This window comes from Suncus etruscus, chromosome 5 (assembly GCF_024139225.1).
Source record: "Suncus etruscus isolate mSunEtr1 chromosome 5, mSunEtr1.pri.cur, whole genome shotgun sequence".
Taxonomy (NCBI): Eukaryota; Metazoa; Chordata; class Mammalia; order Eulipotyphla; family Soricidae; genus Suncus; species Suncus etruscus.
In genome coordinates, this window is record NC_064852.1 from 127024121 (window position 1) to 127048677 (window position 24557).

The window sequence follows — 24557 nt, forward strand, 5'->3', positions numbered from 1 at the left end:
ATGGCATAAAAGTATGAAAATCATAGATAATTTACATATGTTATAGAAATTAAGTTACCTGATACAGTTTAAGTAATGATTTTCTTAATGATATGAGTATATTAAGTAAAGAAACTAAGCATAGACTAAAAAATGGTCATTGTTATTACTTTTAATACTACTCAAGCAAATCTAAATTATTTCTTTCTCTTTCACCAGACGCAGGATCAGGATCTGGAGATGGAGGTAGGAGATACCTTTTCATATACTGAAACTTCCATGAATATTAATTATGCATATTTGCCATTCCAACAACATGAGAAGATATTTTTTTGCTTAGCGCATTGTTATTATTATGCAATTGTGTACCACTTGAAATTAATTAATATTTGGGGAATCATATTTAAGAATTCTATTTCATTGAATATCTTGTATATATTTGTTAGCATCTGAATTGTCTTTAAGATAGAGCTGCTTTCAGATTCAGGTCAGGGACACATTTCAGTGGTAGTGTGCAAACTTAGCATATGTTAGAGTCTATTTTTGATGACCTGTGCTATGAAGAAGTGGAAAAGAAAAAAGTTATACCTACCAAATGTTCATAGCAGAAGTACCAAAAGAAAGAATGCTCACATGGAAGTAATATTTCTAGACATTTAATTTAACTATAGGCAATACCTCAATTGTAAGGCATAACAATATATAACCATAATTTGTTTTCATAGAAATATTCTTATAGAGCTAAAAGTAAAAAATAAAGCTTAATCTGATAGTGTCAAATATTATCCTCAATTTGATATATATTCTTTTTTTATTAAAATGAAATGTATTTTTATTTATTGTGATTGTTTAAGGATGTATGTAAGAGCTAGGTAAAAACTTAAAATTGATCTTATGTAATTATCACAACAAATTTTTTGAATTTCACTGTAAATTTCCCAAAATACCTATTTATGTAAAATTTACATATATGTAAAATGTCCCCTTCGTGGTAAAAAAGAAAGAAAAAAAAGAATATTTAGGAGCTAAAGCAATAGTACAGCAGGTAGGACACTATCCTTGTACCAGGCATCCTACATGATTCTCTGAGCATTGTTATCCTAAATCAACAGTAAGCCCTCAGCACTGTTGGATTTGGCCCCAAAACCAAAAAAAAAAAAAAATTAAAATATGATAATTGATGATTCCAAGTAAAAATTTATTTTATACAGATTTTTAATTTTTGAAAAGTAAGAAAAGGATGGAAGTTAGAGACAGCTACTTTATATATTATCAAGATAAGGCATAATTGTGAAGATTTGACAAGTTCAGATGAGCAGTATCCAGAGGACGCATGCAATATCTAATTTAAACACATTTCTTTCCATAATATTAAAGTGAGACTTGGAGAAAAGTATTTCTACAGCAAGAGTTTAGAATATTTGTTTTCAATGCCTCCTGACTTTGGACACTCACTGATATCAGGGCAGTGATTCTTTTCCTATATATTAAGTTGTTGTATTTGTTTTTACTTCTCTCTAGCTGACTAATAAATCACTGTTGACAAGTTTTCCCTAGTGATTTTGAAAACAAGAAAGTAGAACAAATTAAGTCTTTAAAGTTCAAAGATAGCTTTTGAGTAAAAATTTCACTATTGTAATATTAATAGGTTAAAGATTTTTAAAATATTGTTCTTTCTAAGAATATAGTTCCTATAAATAAATGTGTAAATGCTCTATTCATTTACATGTAGTCTAAATTTTTCTGTGTTGTAATTCATTGTTAGCATCTTCAAAAACAAAGCAAACTAGAAGACAGCATTATGATGATATAAAGGTTTTTAAAATTTTTTATAATAAGACACGGTTTATGTTTCAGTGACTGGTTTTATTTTCCACACATGTCAATGAAATTAAACAGTTTTCTTTTTTCTAGACGTTTTTATTAAAATCTTTAACTCACTGTTATTCTATGATCTTATAAAGTAAAAGTTTAGGAAACAATCTTAATTAGTAAATATGACATTTTATATAAACAAATTTTATAACATTTTGATACCACTATTCTATTTCTATTTTGTTATTTAATTATCCTTTTTAGTCTTTTATGAATGATGCTTTATAGTAACTTGGAAACATAAACAACTTCTTAGAAGTAATTGTTTTGAAAAAAAAACATAAAATCCATTTAAATTTTGAGCTGAGTTCTTTATCTTTTAAATAGTGATTCTAAAAATTGTGGTAAACAATAGTTACTACAAAATTTGTAAGCATCTTATTTAAAGAGAGTTTTTTATATATATATATATACAGGATTACATTTTTCCTAATCTATTACTTAGAAAGGCTAGTTCAAGTCATGGTTCCTTCCTTCCTTTCCTTCTCCCCTCTTTCCCTCCCTCCTTCCATCCCTTCCTCCCTTCCCTCCCTCCTTCTTCCCTCCCTCCTTCCCTTCCCTCCCTTCCTCCTTTCCTCCCTTCCCTTCCCTCTCTTCCTCCTTTCCTCCCTTCTTTCCCTTCCCTCTCTTCCTCCTTTTCTTCCTTCCTTCCTTCCCTTCCTTCCCTTCCCTCCCTTCCTCCTTTCCTTCCTTCCCTTCCTTTCCTTCCCTCCCTTCCTCCTTTCCTTCCTTCCTTCCCTCCTTCCTTCCCTTCCTTCCCTTCCCTCCCTTACTCCTTTCCTTCCTTCCTTTCTTCCCTCCTTCCTTCCCTTCCCTCCCTTCCTCCTTCCCTTCCTTTCTCTCCCTTCCCTCCCTTCCTCATTTTCTTCCTCCCTTCCCTCCCTTTCTCCTTTCCTTCCTTCCTTCCTTCCTTCCTTCCTTCCTTCCTTCCTTCCTTCCTTCCTTTTCTCCTTTTCTTCCCTTTCTCTTCCTTCCTTTTTTCCTTTCTTCCCTTCCTTCCTTCCCTCCTTTCTTCCATCCTTCCATCCTTCCTTCCTTCCTTCCTTCCTTCCTTCCTTCCTTCCTTCCTTCCTTCCTTCCTTCCTTCCTTCCTTCCTTCTTTCCTTCCTTCCTTCCTTCCTTCCTTCCTTCCTTCCTTCCTTCCTTCCTTCCTTCCTTCCTTCCCTCCCTCCTTTCCTCCCTCCCTTTTTTACTAACTTCCTTTCTTCCTCCCCTCTATTCTCTTCCTTTTGTCCTCTCATCTTCTTTTCCTGTCATATTTCCTTCAAAATGCTTTAATAACTATAGCATAGAAATCTTGTTTAGAAAGACCTACAGAAATACAACTGGCATACCCACTGAAAATGTACTCAGAAGCACATAGAAAATGTACTTTATCTTTTTGTACTATGTAGAGGGTAAAGTTGTCTTCATATTTTGATTCAGATTGTATTAAAAATGATTATTAGAACAGCCAAAATTGGTTTCCTTTGACTTAATTGGAAGTGATTTGATTGCCTATATTGTTTGCCAACATTGTATTATCCTCATGGGTCCTTTAGAATATGTTCTCAATAATGCACATTTAATTCATAATTGGGCATCTTCCAGAATTTTGGATGAATAGTGCCTCTACTCATAATTTCTTAATTTAACAACATTTTCACCTGATTATTTTTAAATAATTAAAAATTACCTAGTTGAAACCAGGGCCTGCTTGTCATTTTATGAATGAATGTGTTAATATTTCTAAAAATCTCACCAATATAAAAACCAATTTATTAATTTTGAATATAAGTCTTCTCTTTTATAGAATTTTATTTTTCTGTAACATTTTTGTAGAAAGGTCATTTAAAGCTGAGAGGTTTTTGGATAGATTTGTATTTTTAAGAAATTAGTTTGAACTATAATCAACTATGTGTCTTACAGGAAGGTAATGTGTGGAGCAAATTCCAAAGAGTTTTAGAAAGTCATTGAAAGAAAGGGTCTGGTATTTAAAGTACTTAGATACATGGAGTTTTAATGTTGTAAATAAGAAAGCGGGTGTGTGTAGGTGGAATAATAACATCTTATCTGCCCACAGACATCCTTAAGCAACAAATACTGCCTTAAGAAAAAGTATTAAAGTCAACTGCTTCTCAGAATCCAGCAACCAGTGGGTGGCTAAAGGCTAACTTTTAACCCTTGATTTTCTCTCTTTCTCTAATATCACCAGAGCCTCCTAATAGTTGTTTAACTCTATTTAAATTTTTTAATTGGTTAGATTTGGATAAATCCATTTTCAAAATTTAGCATGATGAAATCCAAACTTTTCTATTAAAATAAATAAAACTAGTTTCCTTCATTGATATGGAAAAACACTCATTAATTTTAAATAACATCATGAAGGCATCTATATGATGTGGCCTATAAGAATCTGACTCTGAGCCAAAGTGGTGGCACAAGTGGTAGGGCGTTTGCCTTGCAAACACTAACCTAGGATGGACCTTGCTTCGATCCCCCAGTGTCCCATATGATCCCCTACCCATGAACAATTTCTGAGCTTATAACCAGGAGTGTGACCCAAAAACTAAAAAGAAAAAAATAATCTGACTCTAAGGCTGGAGCTATAGCATAGTGGGAAGGAAATTGGTCTTGCACATGGTCAACCTGGATTCAATACTGGCAATCCATATGGTCGGGCTAAGACTGCCAAGAGTGATTCCTGAGAATAAAGCCAAGAGTAACCCCTAAGCACAGGTGAATATGGGTCAAAAATACACACAAGAAACGATTTTTTTTTGGGGGGGCATACCCGTTTGATGCTCAGGGGTTACTCCTGGCTAAGCACTCAGAAATCGCCCCTGGCTTGGGGGGGACCATATGGGACGCTGGGGGATCAAACTGCGGTCCTTCCTTGGCTAGCATTTGCAAGGCAGACACCTTACCTCTAGCGCCACCTCTGCAACCCCAAGAAACGACTTAAAAAAATCTGACTCTGATAAGATACTGGTATATGTATATTTTTATATTTTATTATGTAAAATGAATAATTGATATTTATCCATATATCTTAATTTTAAAATTATTCTTGAATAACTTAATGTCATATATAAGTATACATATAAAACAATAGATATATATTATATAAAACAATGGATAAGTTTGTGCCTATTATGTATCAAGTAATTATGATTATTTTAATTATCTGGATAATTATAACATTAAAACTGTTGTATATAGGGGTCAGAGCTGTACTTGGCCAATCCTGGACAGACCCCGGTTTGATTACCAGCATCCCATATGATCCCCCAAGTCTGCCAGGAGCAATATCTGAGCACAGAGCCAGGAGTTATCCCTCAGTGCCACCAGGTGTGACCCAAAAAACAAAAACCAAAAAAAATATTGTTGTATATAGCACCAGTTATTATATCTGTTTGCTAAATGAACAATAGTCCTATGTAAATTCTATATGAGAATTGAAAGACAGGAGAGCAGGTAAGGTACTTGCATTGTACACAGTTTACCTGACTTCTATTCCTGCATCACCTGTGGTCTTCCAAGCCTTGCCAGGAATGATCTTTAAGCATAGAGTCAGGAATAAGCCTTGAACACTGTCAGGTATAATCCCAAAACAAACAAAGCAGAATAAGAAAATTGTGCACATCTATTCAGATGTCCATAAGTAAGCTATTTATTTCATATGTGTTCTGGATAAAATAACAAAAGTGTGTTCATTTCAAATGTAAATTCAGACTCCTATCTCTGAGTGTGTAGATTGCTAAAAACTCAAAAATGTATTGTATGAAGCTTAGAAACTTAAAAAGATCCATGCTTTTGATATAGTTTTGATAATTAAGAAATTCAATAGACTAAACCAGTCTACACTTGGCTGCTGTGGAGATTGCCAAAGCTGTAAAAGTGACTCTGACACAGTTTTATACTGTCAAGGAGATTGCATGGAAATTTTCTCTACAACATACAATGGGGAAAATATGATTCTAATTATCAAAAGAAAAATAACCCCCAAAGAAATAACTTCTTAAATATAATGTAAAGAACAAGGCACTCACTCTTCACCACATAAACTATTCTTCTCTAAAGCCAAGTCAGGATTTTTCTAGTTTGCTATGCACGCTGCCTTTCCTGACCTCGATTTGTACATTTTCTGCCTTATAGTCATGGCCGGGTTCTAGCAAACACAATATGCCTTCCCATGTCTTTCCTCCCTTGAGTCCACATTACAGCCAAAGTCTGACGGGCATCAATTCTAAGCAGCTTCTGCTGAAATATTGATTCAATAAAGAAATTCTATCATGTATGCAAGGCCTGAGACTCTCCAGGGAAATCCATAGGGGAGAAAGTAAAATGTATCTTTGCCTGTGCTGCCTTTTATTTATTTATTTACTATTTATTTATTTATTTATTTATTTATTTATTTTTTACCTGTGAAGTGCTGTACTGGCCAGAGATAAGCTTACAGCCCTCAAAAAGCTTAGCAGAGCTTTTCAAAGGCTGAAATTCTTTTTCTTTTTTTCTCCTTCTCTTGAAGAAGAACCCTGCAACAAGTAATGAGATAGAGGTGGAATGAATGAGGAACACATAATGGATAATGGAATTGGAAAAATACAAAGAGCAAAACCAAGAAAAGGAATCCAAAGGGTGAATCATAGTAAATGAACAGGGAGAGAAACCATCTTTGTTTTCTTTGGCTCGAGTTGGCCTCATTACTCACACATATCTATGGCCCCAAACCTAAAAATAACTTCTTTCCTCTGTGGTCCAGTATTAGTTGTTTGAATTTCCAGTGATTATTGCTTGGGAATGTGAAATGGATACTATAAATATTGGCTTGAATCCTCTATTTTCTTTTGTATAAAGTGCACATAGGAAAATAATGGAAAGAGTAACTATTGTAGAGTCACAAAATGACACTGTATTAGAAATAGGATTGGTACTCTAGATTTTAAATGGTACTGAAGGATGCCTCTTCATTTCTACACTCAGTTTTCATGGATATTGATTTATTTTATTAGTAAAATATAATAATCTCCTTATAAGAAAGGTGATTATAATAAACTAATGCAAAGTACTTCTAACTTTAAGAAAGTTAAAATGAAATTAAAGGAAATTGTTTTACCTTTGTTTCTAACTCCCATTTACTTTAAGAATATAGGGGCTGGAGTGGTGATGCAAGAAGTAAGGTGTTCGCCTTGCTTGTGCTAGCCTAAGACGAACTGCGGCTCGATCCCCTGCATCCTATATGGTACTCTAAGTCAGGAGCGATTTCTGAGCGCATAGCCAAGGAGTAACCCCTAGTGTCACCAGTGTGGCCCATCCCCTCCCCCCAAAAGAATATATTTATCTGAGGGTCTGGGGTGGTGGCACATGTGGTAGGGCATTTGCCTTGTATGTGCTATCTTAGGACAGATTGTGGTTCGATCCCCGGGTGTCCCCTTTGGTCCCCCAAGCCACGAACTATTTCTTAGTGCATATCCAGGAGTAACCCCTGAGCATCACCTGGTGTGGCCCAAAGAGCAAAAAAAAAAAACCAAAAAGAATATATGTATCTGAATAGTTAAATTAGATGCTTGCATCTTTAAAGTTTGTATCTTAAAGTATTGATGCTGATATAATGACAAGAATTTTACAATTCCAATCAGAGTTCTCAGTATTTAGCTTTGCAGTGTTAACTATGTACCTCAAAGGGAAGTTAAATTACAGAGTTTGTATCAGAGAAAATGAGAGTAATAACTAAAAATAGTGTTAAACTTTCAAACCACTGATTATTCCTAAAATTACAATGGAGGAATATTTCTGCCATGGAAAATCAATAAAGAAAAAGTGGCAATATTCACGATATGAAAGAAAGATTTAGTTTAGTTAACGATAATTTCCTTTGAATTTCTAAGCATTAAATTGTTTTACTAAGTGGTCATAAAATAAAGTTTTAAGAAGTACCTTTTGTTTTTGTTTTTGTTTTGGGCCACACCCAGCGGTACACAGGGGTTTCTCCTGGCTCTGCACTTAGAAACTCCTAACAGGCTTGGGAGATACTATGGAATGTTGTTGTGCTATAACTCGGGCTCCTAGAAGTACCTTTTTCATGGGCAGATTTATTTTACTACACTTCAAATTGATGTTAGAATACAAAATGTTTACATATTTTAGGATGCCTATAGTTAGAAATAATTGTTTGTTCAGCATGCAAAGACAAACTGAATTGGATGCTCATTACCAAATACACTCCTGAGCTCTGCCCTTACTTCAGTGGCTCTAAGGAACAATGGTGACCTCAGACAGCAGAGCTAGAGTTTCAATGAATGGAATGACTCAAGGATATAATGCTGCTCCTGCAGTATTCGTGATTAGCTAAGCAAAATGGTCCTAAGATGCTCAGGGACTTCCTTGATCCTTTTCTATAAGGAGATATTATTATGTTTTATCAATAAAATAAATTAATCTCTATGGAGACCGAGTGTAGGAAGGAAGAGACATCCTTCAGTCCTACTTAAACTCTAAGGCCTTCCTTGAGCATCATTGTATGTGGTGCACTTATTCATGCTTGAAGCACCATGTGGTGCTGAAGATTGAACTATGGTTGACCTCATTCAAGACATGTACCTTAATCCCTATACTATGTATCTGATCTCTAGTACATTCTTCAGAACAATCTCCCCAGACTCGAAATTGTCTGCATGGATAATTTTTTTGGTTTGGGGGCCACATCAGGTAACGCTTAGGGGTGTTACTCCTGGCTATGAGCTAAGAAATCACTCCTTACTTGGGGGACCATCTGGGATGCAGGGATTTGAACCTGGATTGGCAGCATGCAAAGCAAATGCACTATCACTATGCTGTCGCTCCTGCCCCTGTATGGATAATTTATTTTTTACCCATATTTTCCTTATTTATCTTAAATATCTTCTTTGACATTAGTTGTTTGCCTTTTTCTTGACTATATATGTCTTCACATATATCTATGCATCTATGCTTGTATATATATATATATGTATATATACATACATACAGATATATTTGAGGATCATATATAACTATGCCAGGAATTAAATTGGGTCACATGCATGCAAGGAAGTACATTGCCCTCTATGCTTTCTCAAGCCTCATTTATATATATTTTTATTTAATATGGCCTTTTTCTCTTTTGATACTCCTAAACAGCAGAAAAAAATTTTTGTTAGCAAGAAGTATTCCATAGATAGGATCTTCTCTGCATGCTACAGTGCATGCCAAATTGAACCAAATTTGTAAGAAATTTGGATCTGAATCTATACATTTTTAAAATTAAGTATATAATACTTATTGTAGCATATGATTTTCAATGTGTACTTAACAAAGAGCAATTTTATTTTCTCTGGTAAATTACACACTTGTTATAGCTTTGGGATTAAAAAACCTCAGGGATAAATACAAAACAATATGTTTAAATAATGTTAGCATCTTGGCTCAATGATTCAAGCAAAAGAATTATTCCAGTTCTTGTCAGTTAGTAAACTGGTTCTGAAAAAACTTTTAGTTTATTATTCTGAGCTTATTTCTCTCTGAGATCAGAAAGGAAATTGGACTGGATCTAATTTTTACTGTTTGGCATATATTTAATATTTACCTTTTTTCTCACTTATTGGCTGTCTTTTTTGTTTGTTTGTTCTCAGGTTTGACTATCCGTATTACTGTTATTTTCTAGGTAACTAAATTTATAAATATTTTCTAAAGTCACAAAGAAAAGATTATTTTAGTGGAAATAGTCAAAGAGGAAACAAATTTCTACAATGGAATCCAATTAAAATGAGTTGTATATATTTGGCCCAACTACACTAGGAATTTTTGCATTGTCTTGTAAACCATGAAAAAAGAGGAAGAATCATTCTATATACACGGATATCTATCACCAGAGATTGTAGCACTAAAAGAAAAACATGACCTTTGACAAGTAGAATTTCTGACACATTGATTTAAGTGGGTAGTTGTGGAAACTGGGTGAAACTGAGCTGTATAGTGTTATCTTTCCTGAACTCTTTGAGCTTTGGGATGCAGTTTGAAATCTGATCTTATGGCTTGGAGTTTGCAATCTTGAGGATTTTTTTTCAAATACTCTAAAGACCATAATAGCAGCTTAAATGTGATTGTCTTTGAAAGTAGGTGTTATTTTTAAATATAATTAAAGAGAACCACAGCTGGCAATTGAGAGGAAAGGGGGGAATTAACAGTCGCATTCTGCTGCATCTTAAACCATGGATGGTATTAAATGACTATATTCTGGAAGATCATTGGCCTTGCTGCTTTTAAAGACCAGTTACCTAACCACATTCAGGCATGGATTGAAAAAGTCCTTCGTGATGTTGAAGCTTTCTTATCCCAAGTCCCCTTTGAGATAATGTGTGGTAAAGTTAGAAAGTGAATCTCATCCTGTGAATCACACTCCTTGGATTCCCTCTTGGGATTTGCTCTCATCCCTGTAATTTCAAGTTGAAACCAATCCACCACCCTTTTTCTTCCTGAGTATCTCTTACCTATATAACATTGGGAAAAGTTTCCTAACTGATCTCCATCTCTAGTCCTTTCCTAATTTTGTTCTTACTTGCACTGCCAGAATGATGTCTATAAAATGCTTGTTTGAGAATATTATTCCCTAGTTTATTAGTCAATAAAAATGGTCTCTTATCTTTACAAAGATCATTCCCCGTCAGAGAAACAAAGATTGCTTCGAGTGCCAGCTTCTCTATCCTCATCAGCAATCCTCTAGTTTCAGACTTATCTCTTTTTTGTACCTTTTCACAGAGAGCAGTTCATTGGACTACAATGTCAATGGCTTTTATGCCTCTTGACTTTGCTAATACTCTCTCTAAAAATTCTTTTCTTGGTTTTCCTTAAATATCCCTCTTCTTCCAAGTCATTATTTGGGATAATATTATACAAGATTTCCCTCAATCCCCTTGATGAACTAAATAGCTCTCATTGATGTGATTTTGTTTTGCCAATCTGATTGCCTGGGTGAAAAAGTTTAAGTAAGTGCCTGGAATCAATTACTATGGAATTTCATTGTAAAATGTATAATATTCCTCTCTGCATGATATAAGACTGGTTTTAGTAAGATCTTCCAGAATAAAAGTTGAGTATTAAGGACTGATAAGTGTTACACTATTTTGACATCATAGAAGAACAAAATACAAACAAATATAAAAAACATGTTCCATTATACCATGAATAAAGTAAGCAAATGATACTCACAAACTTAAATTGACTTTAGAATTAGGATCCACTTATGAATCAGGTGAATAAAATAAAATCAGTTAAATAAAAGAGGAACCTAGTAAAAAGTGGTAAAAATATTACTCAATATTAATTGACCATTCCTTACGATGTCCTTGATTTTTTAAAAGTATATATTATTAATACCAGAATATCAACTTGCTCACTTGCTATTCAACTCATTCTTCTAAATGTGGTATACAGAGAAAGAACTTAAGTTATTTTAGGATGCTAGTTAGTTTGTAGGTAATTGAGGTAATTTTACCCTATGTGACTACTTTACTCAATGTTCAAATTACGTACTAAAATACCAAATGACTTTGGTCAAAGAATAGAATCATTGCAAAGCCATCTGATGGCTCCATTTAATCTGACATTGAAATTTCCAAAAGGGGAAGAAGAAAAAGGGAAATGGTATTAGTTATCAGGGAATTACAAAGACTAACCTGCATAAATTGTACTTTGACTATCAATTAATATTACTTGGGGGAAAGTAACTTAGGAAATTATTTCCCCTTCCATGCAGAGAAATTCTCTGATGGAATAAAAGTGTGGAACCTTTAACATTAAATTTATGGAATATATAGAGATTAAAAGATGACAATAATGATGCTTCTACCTGATGTCTTAAAAAGTCTAAGACATATGATTTCAGAGTAAGGTATTTTATTATCAGTAGATGAAAAGTCAAGATTCAACCAGCGGAATTTAAAACAAAAACTGTGCCTGATATGTAATAATTGCTTTGTAAATATTTAGTAAAGTAGGGACTAAAGCAATAGTACAGAGAGTAAAGCTCTTGTCTTACAGAAAGCCTATGTGGGTTTGATTTATGGCATCCCATATGGTCCCCTAAGTATATCACCAGGAGTAATTCTTGAGTGAAGAGCTAGAAATAATTTCTGAGTTCAGAGCCAGGAACAACCCTAGAGCATCGCCAGACATTTCTCTGAAACAAACAAATTTGATGAATCAATGGATGGATGAATGCATGGATGGGCAGGCTGATATGTCAACAACTGCAAAAGCAATTAAATGATGTATGTGGGCATATGGAGACTATTATCCAAGTTTTCCATTACTGTTAACTATGGCCCTCACTTAGAGTAGGTCTTAGAAATGTTGGAGAATCTTCATTCACCAAAAATTATTCATGACAAGGATTTTTTTCCCACAAACTTCCACCAGTTAGCTCTAATACCACTTATTGCTCTATCTCACCTATTTCCCCCATAAAGGAAACTGAGACAAGATTAAGATATTTATGGCATGAGACAGAGAGATTGTAGAAGCTAGATAGCTGAGAAATTTTGTAAGTGAGAAATACCTCCTCATTCTATCTACAGTAATATTCCATAATTCTAGGGAATATTTCATTAAAGAAGTTTGTCTTTTGTCAGGCAAGATAAAGGTTGAAATCTTTGCTTCTCACTGCTGAGTAAGGGGTCTGACAATATTCTTTACCTCAGCACTTTTGAAAACATGTTCTGTGTAACCTTAATGCCTCAAGACATTAACATATCCATTATTTAAGATTGAGAGTTGCATATATGACCTCTTTTGAATAGTTGCTTGGGGGGACCATATGGGACGCCGGGGGATAGAAGCGCAGTCCTTCCTTGGCTAGCGCTTGCAAGGCAGACATCGTACCTCTAGTGCCACCTCACCGGCCCCGGTGGTTTCAGTTTTAATACTTAAACAATCCTGCCTTCCAAGAAACTCCTCCTACTGCACATATCAAGGTGATTTGTCACTGTAGTTCTAAATAAAAATAAGTAGTTTTTCAGTAAAGAAGTAGTACACATTTTGTTTAGTGCTTGTATTGCTTTTGATGGTTATTTGCTTGTTTATTTGGTTGTTTTTGTTTTTTTAAAAACACACCTGGCAATGTTCAGGGCTTACTCCTGTCTTTGTGCTCAGGGACCACTATTTGTTTATTTGTGGCTTCCAGACCACATGAGGCTCTAGGGATGAGACCCGGGTTGATCACATGCAGGGGAAGCACCCTATCCATAGTATTATCACTGTAACCCTCATATAAATGATTATTTTTAAAAGACAGTTGACCATGCACCATTTTATTAAGCAAGTATACTAAAAATTAAGTAAATTAGTAATCCATTGTGTAAACTTTGATAAAAACATAGCAAACTCATTCTTTTGTTGCCTGGACCAGATATTATGCCTGTAAATCTTTCAAATGTGGAAAATACTCAATGGTCCACAAATGTTAACTACATTAGTCTCAGCCTGGACTTTAAGCTAAGGGTCTTTTTTATTTATTTTACTTTATTGAAACCATTATGATATACAAAGTCCTTTATAGTTGTGTTTCAGACATGCAATGAATTAGGGCCATTCCTAACACCATTGTTCACCTCCACCAATGTTGCCAGAACATATCCCATACCACCAACCTTTGTCCCCTCAGCCTGCCAGTATCATGTTATAGGACCATTTTAAGTTTTAAAATTTTTTTAAATAATATCTTTATTTAAGCACCATGATTGTAGTTGGGTTGTAAACCTCAGACTTAAAGCATAAATTTACAATTTCTATACCTATCCTTGTTTCACCACTTTGAAATTTCTCCATCTTTTAACAAATACTTATCTTCCTTCAGGGATATTTTGGGAGATTTCTACAGGAAGGTAATATGGCATTAGGAAAATCTTTATAGGAAAGTATCAATAAATGTTTCAAAATATAAATTCAAATACAGACATTCAAAATATCTATTAAAATAAAAAGTAGTCAAGAATAATGACATTAATATTATTTGACAAGGTAGGCTATCCTGTAATTCTCCTTTGACCTTTTCTCTAGTGGGCTAGAATGAAGAATATCTGCAAAAACATATATATGATGGATTATAAAAGAGAGTCATGGGCATGAACCAGACTTGAGTTGCGAGGGATTCCAACCAATAGGGTTATGGTCAATATTTGAAGAGAGACAGTCAGATTGCATTTAAGTTCAGAAGAGCTGTAATAATATAACAACTAATACATATTATTATCATTTTCCTGGAAAATATTACTATTTTGAGGGAATATATTGAATGCATACAATTAAGGCATTTAAAGTGAATGCATATTGCATATACAGAAAATAGTAGGCCAACATCATCATATATATATTTTTGGGCATAGTCAGAAAAAAAAGGTGGAGATTATGAAGGGCACAATTCTCACTATTCATTGATCAGTACCATCCAGCCAGAGGCTGGGGCCCCATAGAACAGAGTTTTTACAAGCTTTTTTTCAGTCTAATCAGAGTTGAAACAGAGTCCAATCAAAGAAAGTAACAAGGTGACTTCTCTTTGGAAGTGTTTGTCATGTCCTCCAGTCTACAAACCTCAGGCCAGTCTATTTAGCTTTTTCTAACTCCAGAGAGTTGTTCTAAATTGTCTTAAAGGTAAAGAGAAGGGGAAAGTTTGCAAAATGCTTTGACAGTATTCAAGAGAAGAATTTAAAATAAGTCAAGGGATTAAGAGTGCACAGAATGGCATACAAATATATCCAACATCTATAAAGTAAAACAAGATTCAGATCTAGAGCCTCACAATTCTACAGGGGACGGAAAATAGTTTCTTCACTATCCTTGTCAATTCTGGTTTAAGAAATATCCTACAATAGAGTATAGTTCCTATACATATAAGAAAACTGAATAACCCCCAGGAGTGTTGACGCTGTCTATCACCTTTAAATAATTCTTTTGCTGTCAAAGGATGTTGGAGAAAGTGGAAGGTCATATCTAGGTGTTTACCAGGAAAGACACAGTTTTAAAAATGGGAGAAGGAGCATGATTGTTTTGTATGTCTGTATCCTGGCCTTCTGCACTGATCTGGAATAAAGACATTTGCTCACATCTCTTGTTTCTGTACTGAGAAACATATTCTCAAAATTTAAGGAAGCATCTCTTGAAAAAAATAGTAACTGCTCCTTTGTTTCAGAATTTTTCTGATGTCTATTGTTTCTTAAAAATGACCAGCTTGGGGCCAGAGCAATAGCATAGTTGGTAGGGTGTTTGCCTTATATGCGATTGACCTGAGTTTGATCCCTGGCATCTCATTTGGTCCCCCAATCCTGCAAGGAATAATAACTAAGTGGAGAGGCAGGAATAACTCTTGAGAACCACTGGGTATGACCCCAAAACAAACAAGCCAACAAATGACTAGCTCAAAATAATGCTTATGACAAAAAGCAAAAACATTATCATTAGATAGAAAATTATGCCCTCATAAAATGCTTGATTACCTGTATATTTTTAACCAAAAGTTGAAGGCTAAATCTGGTAAAGAACATTTTTTTATGGTGACAATTTTCACTGTATTTGAATGAGCACAACTACCTCGTTTGCATCTGTAGAATGACTGTAGAAAGCGAAAGCCCTGTAATTGAACCCCAGAAAGAGTGGATGATTAAATATATGAAAGCTACTTTGTTAGACTGGATAGTACTTTTCTTTTTCAACAAAAATATGTTTTAAAAATAAGTGCTTTCTGGCTCTAAATGTCTGTCTGAGATTTGTTGGACTTACTGATAATGCTGAAGGAGTATTTTTATTTATTTATTTATTTTTGGTTTTTTGGACCACACCTGGTGATACTCAAGGATTACTCCTAGCTATGCACTCGGAAATCGCTTCTAGTTTGGGGGACCATACGGGACTTCAGGGATTGAACCAGGTCCGTCCTGGGTCAGCCGCGTGCAAGGTAAATATCCTACCACTGTGCTATCTCTCCAGCCCCAGAAGGAGTATTTTTTTAACAAGGCTTCTAAATTTTGTACCACTGGAAAGCAGCCAAGATATAGAACTATGCAGAATACAATATACTGCAATGGCAGTATAGTATTCCTTGAGCATTCATAGTGGGAATGGAAAGGAATCAAAGGGAAAATGCTTCAAGCACTACGTTGTGTTTAGATTTGCCATTTTCAAATTGAACAGTTACAGACACAATGATAAAGATAACCATAACTAAATTACATATGCATATATTTATATGTACTCAACTCACTAAGATGCTTATGAAATGTTTAATCATTGATGAGCTTAGTGAGGCACTCTAAAAATAATATGCGCTGACTTCTATAATACAAGTCTACTGTGTGTCGGGTATTTTGTGGCTATATAGTAAATACTGCTATGATTTTTCAATCAAGGCATCACCAATTGTCAATGAAGAAAACAAGACATGGATTAAGTTACCTTTATCTATTCAGGGAGCAGCACCAGCAGGATTTAAATTGAGATGTCTGAAGTTTCAATGTTTCATTTTCTTTAATTAGAAATATAAAAGTAAAAAATATGTATTTAAGAGTATTAAACAATTACTAATTTGGTTAAACATATTACTGTTAAACAACACTTTCACTCATCAGAGAAACTTCTATACTAGTAAATTTGTGTTATCTGACTTTTGATTACTGGTACCACTCACTTATTTTGAATTCATAACATTATTTCCATTGGTATTTGTTAATAATAGTGTTTCTGTCTCTGAAATGCTAAATATCTTTTAGTTTAATGACATAAATGATTCTACTTTGTATTGGTTTAATTATTTTTGGGGCCTTACCTGTTGGCACTCAGGAGTTACTCCTAGCTCTTCGCTCAGAAATTGCTCCTGGTAGGCTTGGGGACCATAAAAGATGCTAGAGATTGAACCAGGTCTGTCTCAGGTCAACCACGTGCAAGGTAAATGCCCTAATGCTATGCTATCACTCCAGCCAAAATGTTGGTCCAATTTTCAAAGTTCAAGATAAAGAAAAAACAAATGGTCACATGAGGCTGAAGTATAAAAGAAAGAGACGTGGAACAAATAAATAAAATCTTTATCGAAATAAATCATTTAGTAAATCAGTAGTTTTGGTAATATAAAATAACTGAATTATGTGAGGGTTGGGGGAAATTAGATTTGGACTGAAAGGCTGGATCATTAGAAATAAGGAGATGATCCAAGACTCAGAGCAAAGAGCAGCTGGCTATTCAAGTTGAGAGGGAGAATTTTATGTTGTCCACAAACTGAAAGACACTATTTGTAGCTTCAGTCTATCGACTGAACAGGAAATGGAGATGAGAAAGAGGAGAATAAGAAATATTAAAGAAATTAGATCTCATTCAGTGTCACATGAGGTCTTAGGAGGGGAGCATTATAATCTGGTGTATATTTTTAAAAGATGCTTTGACTCCTCTGCAGAGAGTAAATTATAGATTAAACAAAAGTGGAAGAAACAAGCCATTATAAAAGGTCCTGGGATTGGTCCTAATTCATTGGTCTAATTCATTGGCCCTAATTCATTGTGTGTCTGAAATCCAACTATGAAGGACTTCGTAAACCACAGTGGTTTCAATAAAATAAAATAAAAATTAAAAAACAATTGTTGTAGTAGGACACATAACATTGTCCTGACATGGGCAGGATGGTGGCAGCAAAGATGGTGAGAAAGTGATAGTTCTGTTCATGTTCCACATCTCCCTAAACACTCTTGCTTAATTTGCTTTGGTGTGAACTAAAATGTTCTGAGCAATGTTAAGAAGGAGCTGAGAAAGGTCAGGAGAAGGATCACTCATCTCTTAATTTTGTACCCTGCAACATGAGTCAATATTTAGGTTTACTTTTTAGACAATGAAAAATGTTTCATAAAAACATCACAGTAAAAAGCCATACAGTGAGTCTCAGAAGACACACACTAGTTCAAACTTGATGCACCCTTTGGGATTTTTTTTCATCAGTGGGTTTTTAGTATGTCTGAAGATAATGGTGGTTTTGTTTTTTATTTACGATTTTAAATGTATAATATGCACGCATTGTCACTGGTGAGGCAGAAAAAGATAAAGTATAAAAATAGTCAGCTCTATAATTTGGCCTTTAAGTGGCTTATGTATTTATAATCTATGTAGGATATGGAACAGATTGTGATAACAGAATCAGATATAATCAAATTTCAGACTTACAAATATAGCAAATATCATGAAACAGCTTCCTTCTGCTCACTCAAAGAGTAGGAGTTCATTTCTTTCATTAGAATTTTTCTGTAACAGCTTATCACTAGCAACACCTTTGTTGCAGTTCTTCTGCCTTGTCAGTGTGAATCCCCACAATAGCACTTTACCTATATTTGTCAATGATTCTCACATAGGATTTCCTTCTCTGGAGACAACTAAATTGAAGACTTGACATAAAATAATTTATGACTTCCCAGTTTAGTCTCCCAGTTCACAGAGAAATAAAAATGTCATTTCAAATGCAGAAAGCTCAAAGTTCTGACATTGTTCATCATCCATGATTCTACCCTATTTTATTTCTCTACTGCTGGTAGCACGTACTGTTGGAGGGAAAAATTGTACCATCACTAAGATTCAGTTTTCCTCTATATCACAGTTAATACAATTAAAGACACCAAAAGCAACCCAAGAATGACTCCTACTTAGTTCACTTGCTTGTACCATCTGTGAAGACTTAAAAGGTGCACTAAAATATTTATGAGCATGTCATTTGCATATTTCTTTCAATAACCTCAGAATGAACAGAATCATTGTCTTAATTTTTATTGCTACTGCATCGTTGTTGCTATTGTTGGCTTTTAAACTTTATTTTCCTCTTTAGCACCTGACTATAATTTGTTCTACCCACCAGCAGGTAGAAACTGTGCCTTAACAGACTCATGAAATGGGGTAGTATTATACCAGTAGGGGGAGCTCATATCATGCCTATTTTGTGGGTCTTAGAAAAGTTTCTTTTGTATATTTGTGTAGTTAGGGTGGAGCTATGTTAACTCTAAAGCCAACAAATATTATGTATTTGAATGAAGCTTATTTCCTCCAATTGAAAAGTTAAAATTTGCAGAGTTGTAAATCTCCAGAACCTTAGGAGTTCATGTGGATTTGGCCAATGAATCAGCTTGTTGTGACTAAACTTTTCATACCCTAGAAATATGGAAGATATAAAATATGCCTAAAACCTTTTCTTCTCAACAAATTATTATACACCATTTGATGGATTGCAGAATCATTTCTAGCTAAGTTTCACCAAAAGCTCAGTGCCTGAAATATTCCTTATTCATTTGATTTTGTTCTTCAACTTGTATTCGTTGCTTAGCACCTTTCAAAATCTCTACTTTTTAAATATTAAATAGTGTGGATATTAAGTACCTTATCTTTATGTGATTTTCTTCTCCTCCAATCTTTGATGAGTTCGTAGGGAACTTTATTTCTTATACTTTGAGTGAACATAATTTTAATGCCAAATGCTGAGCAAGAATTCAAAGAGATGGTGCATATATGCCTATATTTATGAATAAGAATTCTCCCTTCTCATAGAAAGGTCACAAATGGTTTTATCAAAAAAATAAAGACAAATTTTTATCAATCATAGAAAAAAATAGTTTTCTCCAAGTAGACCCAAATATTTGACATCCAAATCATTCCAGATTCAACTTAGTTGATTAATTAGTACATTCAATATCAAATATTTGAAAATTTGTGACTTTGAAAATGTGTAATATCTGGGCTTTACTTTTAAACAAATCATTGCTGCCATTCAAATTAAAGTGCTGATTCTTAGATGGCAGCTTGTTGGAAATCCTGGTGTGTGCCAGTGGGTGGGGAGTCGGGCAAAGAGGAATGGGAACTGAAATGGAAAGAGGAGGCTGAAAGATAGTAAAATGTTCCTGAGCATTTAGTCTCTTTCCTCAGGGTGAGCTCTACAATTGTCTAGCAATTTTCTTGCAATAAAATAGCTGTCCTATGGTTGATAAGCCTTTAGCATGACAGAGTGATGACCCTAGATGGGTTTCTCAGATTTAAATAGCTATTTGCTTCCCACAAGGCACAGCTCTTTTCTTCTCTGTACCCTCAAAATAGACTTTCTTCTGCTTTCAACATTACTACTTCTTCTAGCTCTCACTTCAGTGCTTAATTATCTTGACATCATTGCTGCTACAATGGTTCTTATTCTTCCCACGTTTATTTTTCTCTGTATCTTATTTTTCCCTGACTTGGGTTTACCTGGTAGTTGGAAAATAAAATCACTTTTATAAAATCTCTATTATAAACAATTGCTGCCTTGCATAAGAAGTCTGACTATAGCAATGTGCAAATGCCACTGTATCATGAAATATGGGAAACTTAACTACAGGATCCCTAGTATACACAGACCCCTTTTTGGAATTATCTGACATTTTCCTAAAGAATTTTTCTTAGTTTGAATATACGCAGGATGCACAGAAAGTTGGCTCTGTCTCTACTCATGAGTTTCGTATTCAAATCCCTGATACATTTTATATTGGCTCTGTTGTTTTTGTGGTGATAGAGTTTCTGTAGGCATAATTTGCAGCTAGGACTCTTTTATTAGTGATTTTTCTCAAAACCGATTCTTCAACTGCAGTTCTATCACAAGCCAAAAATCCTAGTAGGGTTTTTGTTTGCTTTTCTAAAAAATATTTATAAGATGTAGTGTTTTAAATCTTTATCACTAGAGTATATAGTCTACTATAGATATTATATGAATCTTTTCAGAAGAATGCACAGAGCTGACTCAAACCTAAAGATGACAGCATATGATGCGTACACTGACTCCCAATTCTGGCTGAATAGTTACTATAAAACAAAAAAGAAACAAAAACCAGACTCCATTTGAAATATTCTGAGTATTCTCTCAGTTTTATGCACCTTGAGTTTCTTCCTTATGCCTTCACATTTTTGCATCACCTTCAAGTTTGAAAGCTCTCAAATTTTTACAAGGTAGTACTAACAAGAACTTAGCCTTTTTTTAGTAGTACTCTCTGAAGAGGAAAATAAAAACTTGAAGCACTCACTAAATAACTGGCTTTCATAAGGTTCATCAAAAAGGATTGCTCTAGAGAATAATTTTCACTTGTCCTATTACTTTCTCTCATTAATCCTAGACTCAAAAGAAACAAATTTATTCCTTAGTTTCATAACCACATTTTCAAAGAATTGTTATGGCAAATTACATTCATTAACCAATTTAATGATTTCTATATCAGTGACTTGTTCTGGAGATAGAATTGTGAATAAAATAGACAATAAGCAAGCTAGCAATAGCATTTAAGTTTAGGAGAACAGGGAAGCGATCTGGTAGGTTCTGAAGGACTAAAAGGGCTTTTTCATTAATTCGCACAATGTTCTCCAGAGTAGGTAATATCATTCCTTTGTCGGCCCTAGAAAAATTCCGGAGAGCCATTGTAGTTTGGGTATAATTGTGAAAGCAGAAGTAAACTTTTTGTTTTCTTAAAGAAGGTGAATTTTCTGGGTAGTGCTGAGTGTTTTTCATCTCTACATAGATGGTGATAGAACATATAAATCAGCAGTCTCTGGTCTTGAAATTTTCTTTGAGAGATACTTTTAAGAATCAAGTAATTAAGAGTTTGCTGTTGTTGCAGATAAAGCTACAGGGCCTGAGGAATCAGAGCCAACTCCAGGTTCTATAGCTCAAATATTATTGGTGATTTCTGAGCCCTGTAGCAATGAACCCTGAATACAGTACCAGGAATACCACCAGTTGGCCAAAACAAAACAAAACAACAGCTATAGCTGATCTTTCTATTGCTAAAATTTATTAGATGTTGGATTTATTAGATGTTGGGTGTGCTTATAAATGGAGGTAAACTGAATATAAAGTCATTAAAATTAAGTGCTATTGTTATTTGAGGAATGATGAGAATTGCAAAAGTAGCACACCTAGTTTGCAGAATCACAACTTCATAAAGATGAATCATTGGGAATTAAAAGATAATATTTTAATCAACAATACTATCTGGTCACTGTAGATTGTCTATGATCAGTAGCAGACTACCTGGGGAAAAGGAGACTATCTAATTTTCAATTCAAGGACTCACCCTTATGATATTTTCTGTTTTGATATTGCTCTCAACATTATCCACTCTGTTTAATCCATAATATTCTTTGCCTTGAGTTTTGGCCTTAACTACAAATAGTTGTAGAGCAATCAGTATAAATTATTGTAATTGCAGTTTTACATCTTGCATTTGTTAACAATTTAACCAGGTATTTATTCTGCACCTATGATGTGGAATTAGGAAATCATCTTTGAGATAATTCCCTCATGGAAGAAGAACTTACAAATTTAGAAGAGGAAAAACATGTAAATGAAATAATGAGACTGAAAAGGGTGATATACAGTCAATCTAAAAAGAATGATTCTTGACAGAGTAAGGAGTCAGTAAAGAAAAATTCTAGAGAAAAAATAGGATAAGTTAAATTTTAAATTACAGTCAAGAATCAAATAATTTGGGACTTTTATCATTTATTAGTTTGTTCAAATTCATAAATTATGGCTTCTTTTGATAAGTGGGTAGTTAATTATTCTAGATTTTAACTTATTATTTTATTCATACATTTGATTAATTTTGTACCTAAATAAAGGTTTATACCATAATATTGAGTGTTGGAATTCTCACTAATTCTAGAAATATTGAAATATATAATAAATTTTAATGGCTGAGAGATAAAAATGTAGGGCAAAACAATAATTTGGGGGGTTGGAGTGGTGATGCAGTGGTAGGGCATTTGCCTTGCACGTGGCTGACCTAGGACACAAGGCTGTTTGAAACCCTGATGTCCCATAGATTTTTGAATATATTATATTTCATTGAGTCCCATAGTATTATTTTATAAATATATTTAAAAGTGCTATGTTTCAATTAATATAAATATGATAACTACAATACTTTTATTGAGTATGTATAGTTTTCATATTTCTCTCTTTTTCTTTTTTTAAAATATAATATTTATTTTAATTATAGTGGCTTACATATCGTTCACAGTAATATTCCAGGTACATATTTACATTGAATCAGGGGAATTCCCACCACTGAATTGTCCTCTCACAACCGCTCCCATCTTGCCTCCCATGTCCTCGACTCTCCCCACCAGGGGCTGCTAGAATGCATGGTCCCTTCTCTGTCTAGTTTATTACTTAGTGGTCTTATAACTGTTTGGTCTTAGGGCCTCCATTACTGCCCCCTCTAATTGGGAGGCGGGACTAGAAAGTTCAAGTTATGTGGTTTTGTTTGAGGAAGATAAAGGTAATATAATGGGGTAAAAATCGACTATGCCGACTTTGAGCAGAGTCTTTCTAGAGGCTCTCATCCTTGGTTTGAGGGACGAAGGGGAAAAGAAGAAGGTGAAATACACAACAGTTCAAAAAGAGGAATCAAATAAGATATCCAGTGAGCACTGCAGCAATAAAAATATGCACCACATAGTTGCCATGCTCTTGAGATAGGAAATATGACAAGGCGCAAAGAGGAAGAAATAAAAAAATTTTTTTAAAAAAGGATTATTTAGTGTTTTATGTCTCTCCCCCTCTCCCCTGGCATAGGCACAGTAAATGTTGGGGTCATCTGACACAGGAATCTTCTTGGCCTAAAAGATACAGGGTTTCCCTACCCTTGGAATATATTGTCATGGGATTACCTATAGATTGCTTTTATGTTCATTTATTCTCCCCTTGGTGTTTTTGTGCCGTATGGAAGACTCAGTCTGTGCACAGGTCAAGGAGTGGAACTTATGATGAAGACTTTCTTTGTGATTTTAGAAGTTTTGTTTCCTCGATGTCATTTTAATCTGTCTTCTGTGGTTAGTGGTCTTGGCCCTTGCGCTGAAACTCGTATGGAGCCTGGGATATCGTCTTTCGTTATGTTTTCAGAAGACCCGTTCAGTTGCAATTGCCTCAGTCAGGACTCTGGAATTAGAGGTCATGATTGTTATGCAGGACGTAAACCAAACCCTAGACTAGGGCTTTCTTGTTGGTCCCAGAATACATACTGCCCGGTCATGGTTCTATCAGTCGGTCATCTGTAGATCACGTTCTTGGCTTTTACACAACCCATAGTGTAGTAAGTCTTCCGATTTTGTTTTATCATTAGTTGGTAAGGTAGGAGAACCTGTTCTTATGTCCATTTGTTCCCAATTTCCTTGTTGTCAGGATATCATATTAGAACTGGCTTCAACTAACAAATCTTAAAAATAAAACTAACATTTTTATTTATACGGTATATGTGTAATAATCTTCAAAATGAGTGTACATAAGTACTGGCCTTCAAATTTTATTTTTCTTAAAGTTATCAAAAATTTAATAAAAAATACCATAAATTAATTATTAAGTCTGTTTCAGTATTTCTTAGAGAGTTGTGTATAAGGACACGAAAAATGCTCTTGACTACTGTGAAATTGTGTTTAAATAAAATCAGTATTGCCTTCCTTGATCATCTGCCTCATTCATCTGCTTCAAGTGTTGCAAACATTTGCCTGGCTCTCATACTCTCAGAGTGCCAGATTCTATGCCAGGGAGTCATAGATCCTGCCACTAAGAAGCTCAACTTGAGGAGATAAAAATCTGGCAAAGAATGGGAAGGAAGGATCCTTTCAAACTAGAGCAAATGGCAAGTGGATACCTGGTAGCTTGGAACAGCATAGCTTTT

General features: G+C 34.5%; 1 protein-coding gene across 1 annotated transcript in view; it reads left to right on the plus strand.

The window, feature by feature from the left end:
• The window catches only part of TMEFF2 (transmembrane protein with EGF like and two follistatin like domains 2), a 277043-nt gene that overhangs the window by 16841 nt on the left and 235645 nt on the right, over positions 1-24557 (plus strand). Inside the window, exon 4 of the mRNA XM_049773277.1 lies at positions 199-225. Coding sequence (XP_049629234.1) covers positions 199-225 — 27 coding nt within the window. The remainder of the gene's footprint in view (positions 1-198; positions 226-24557) is intronic.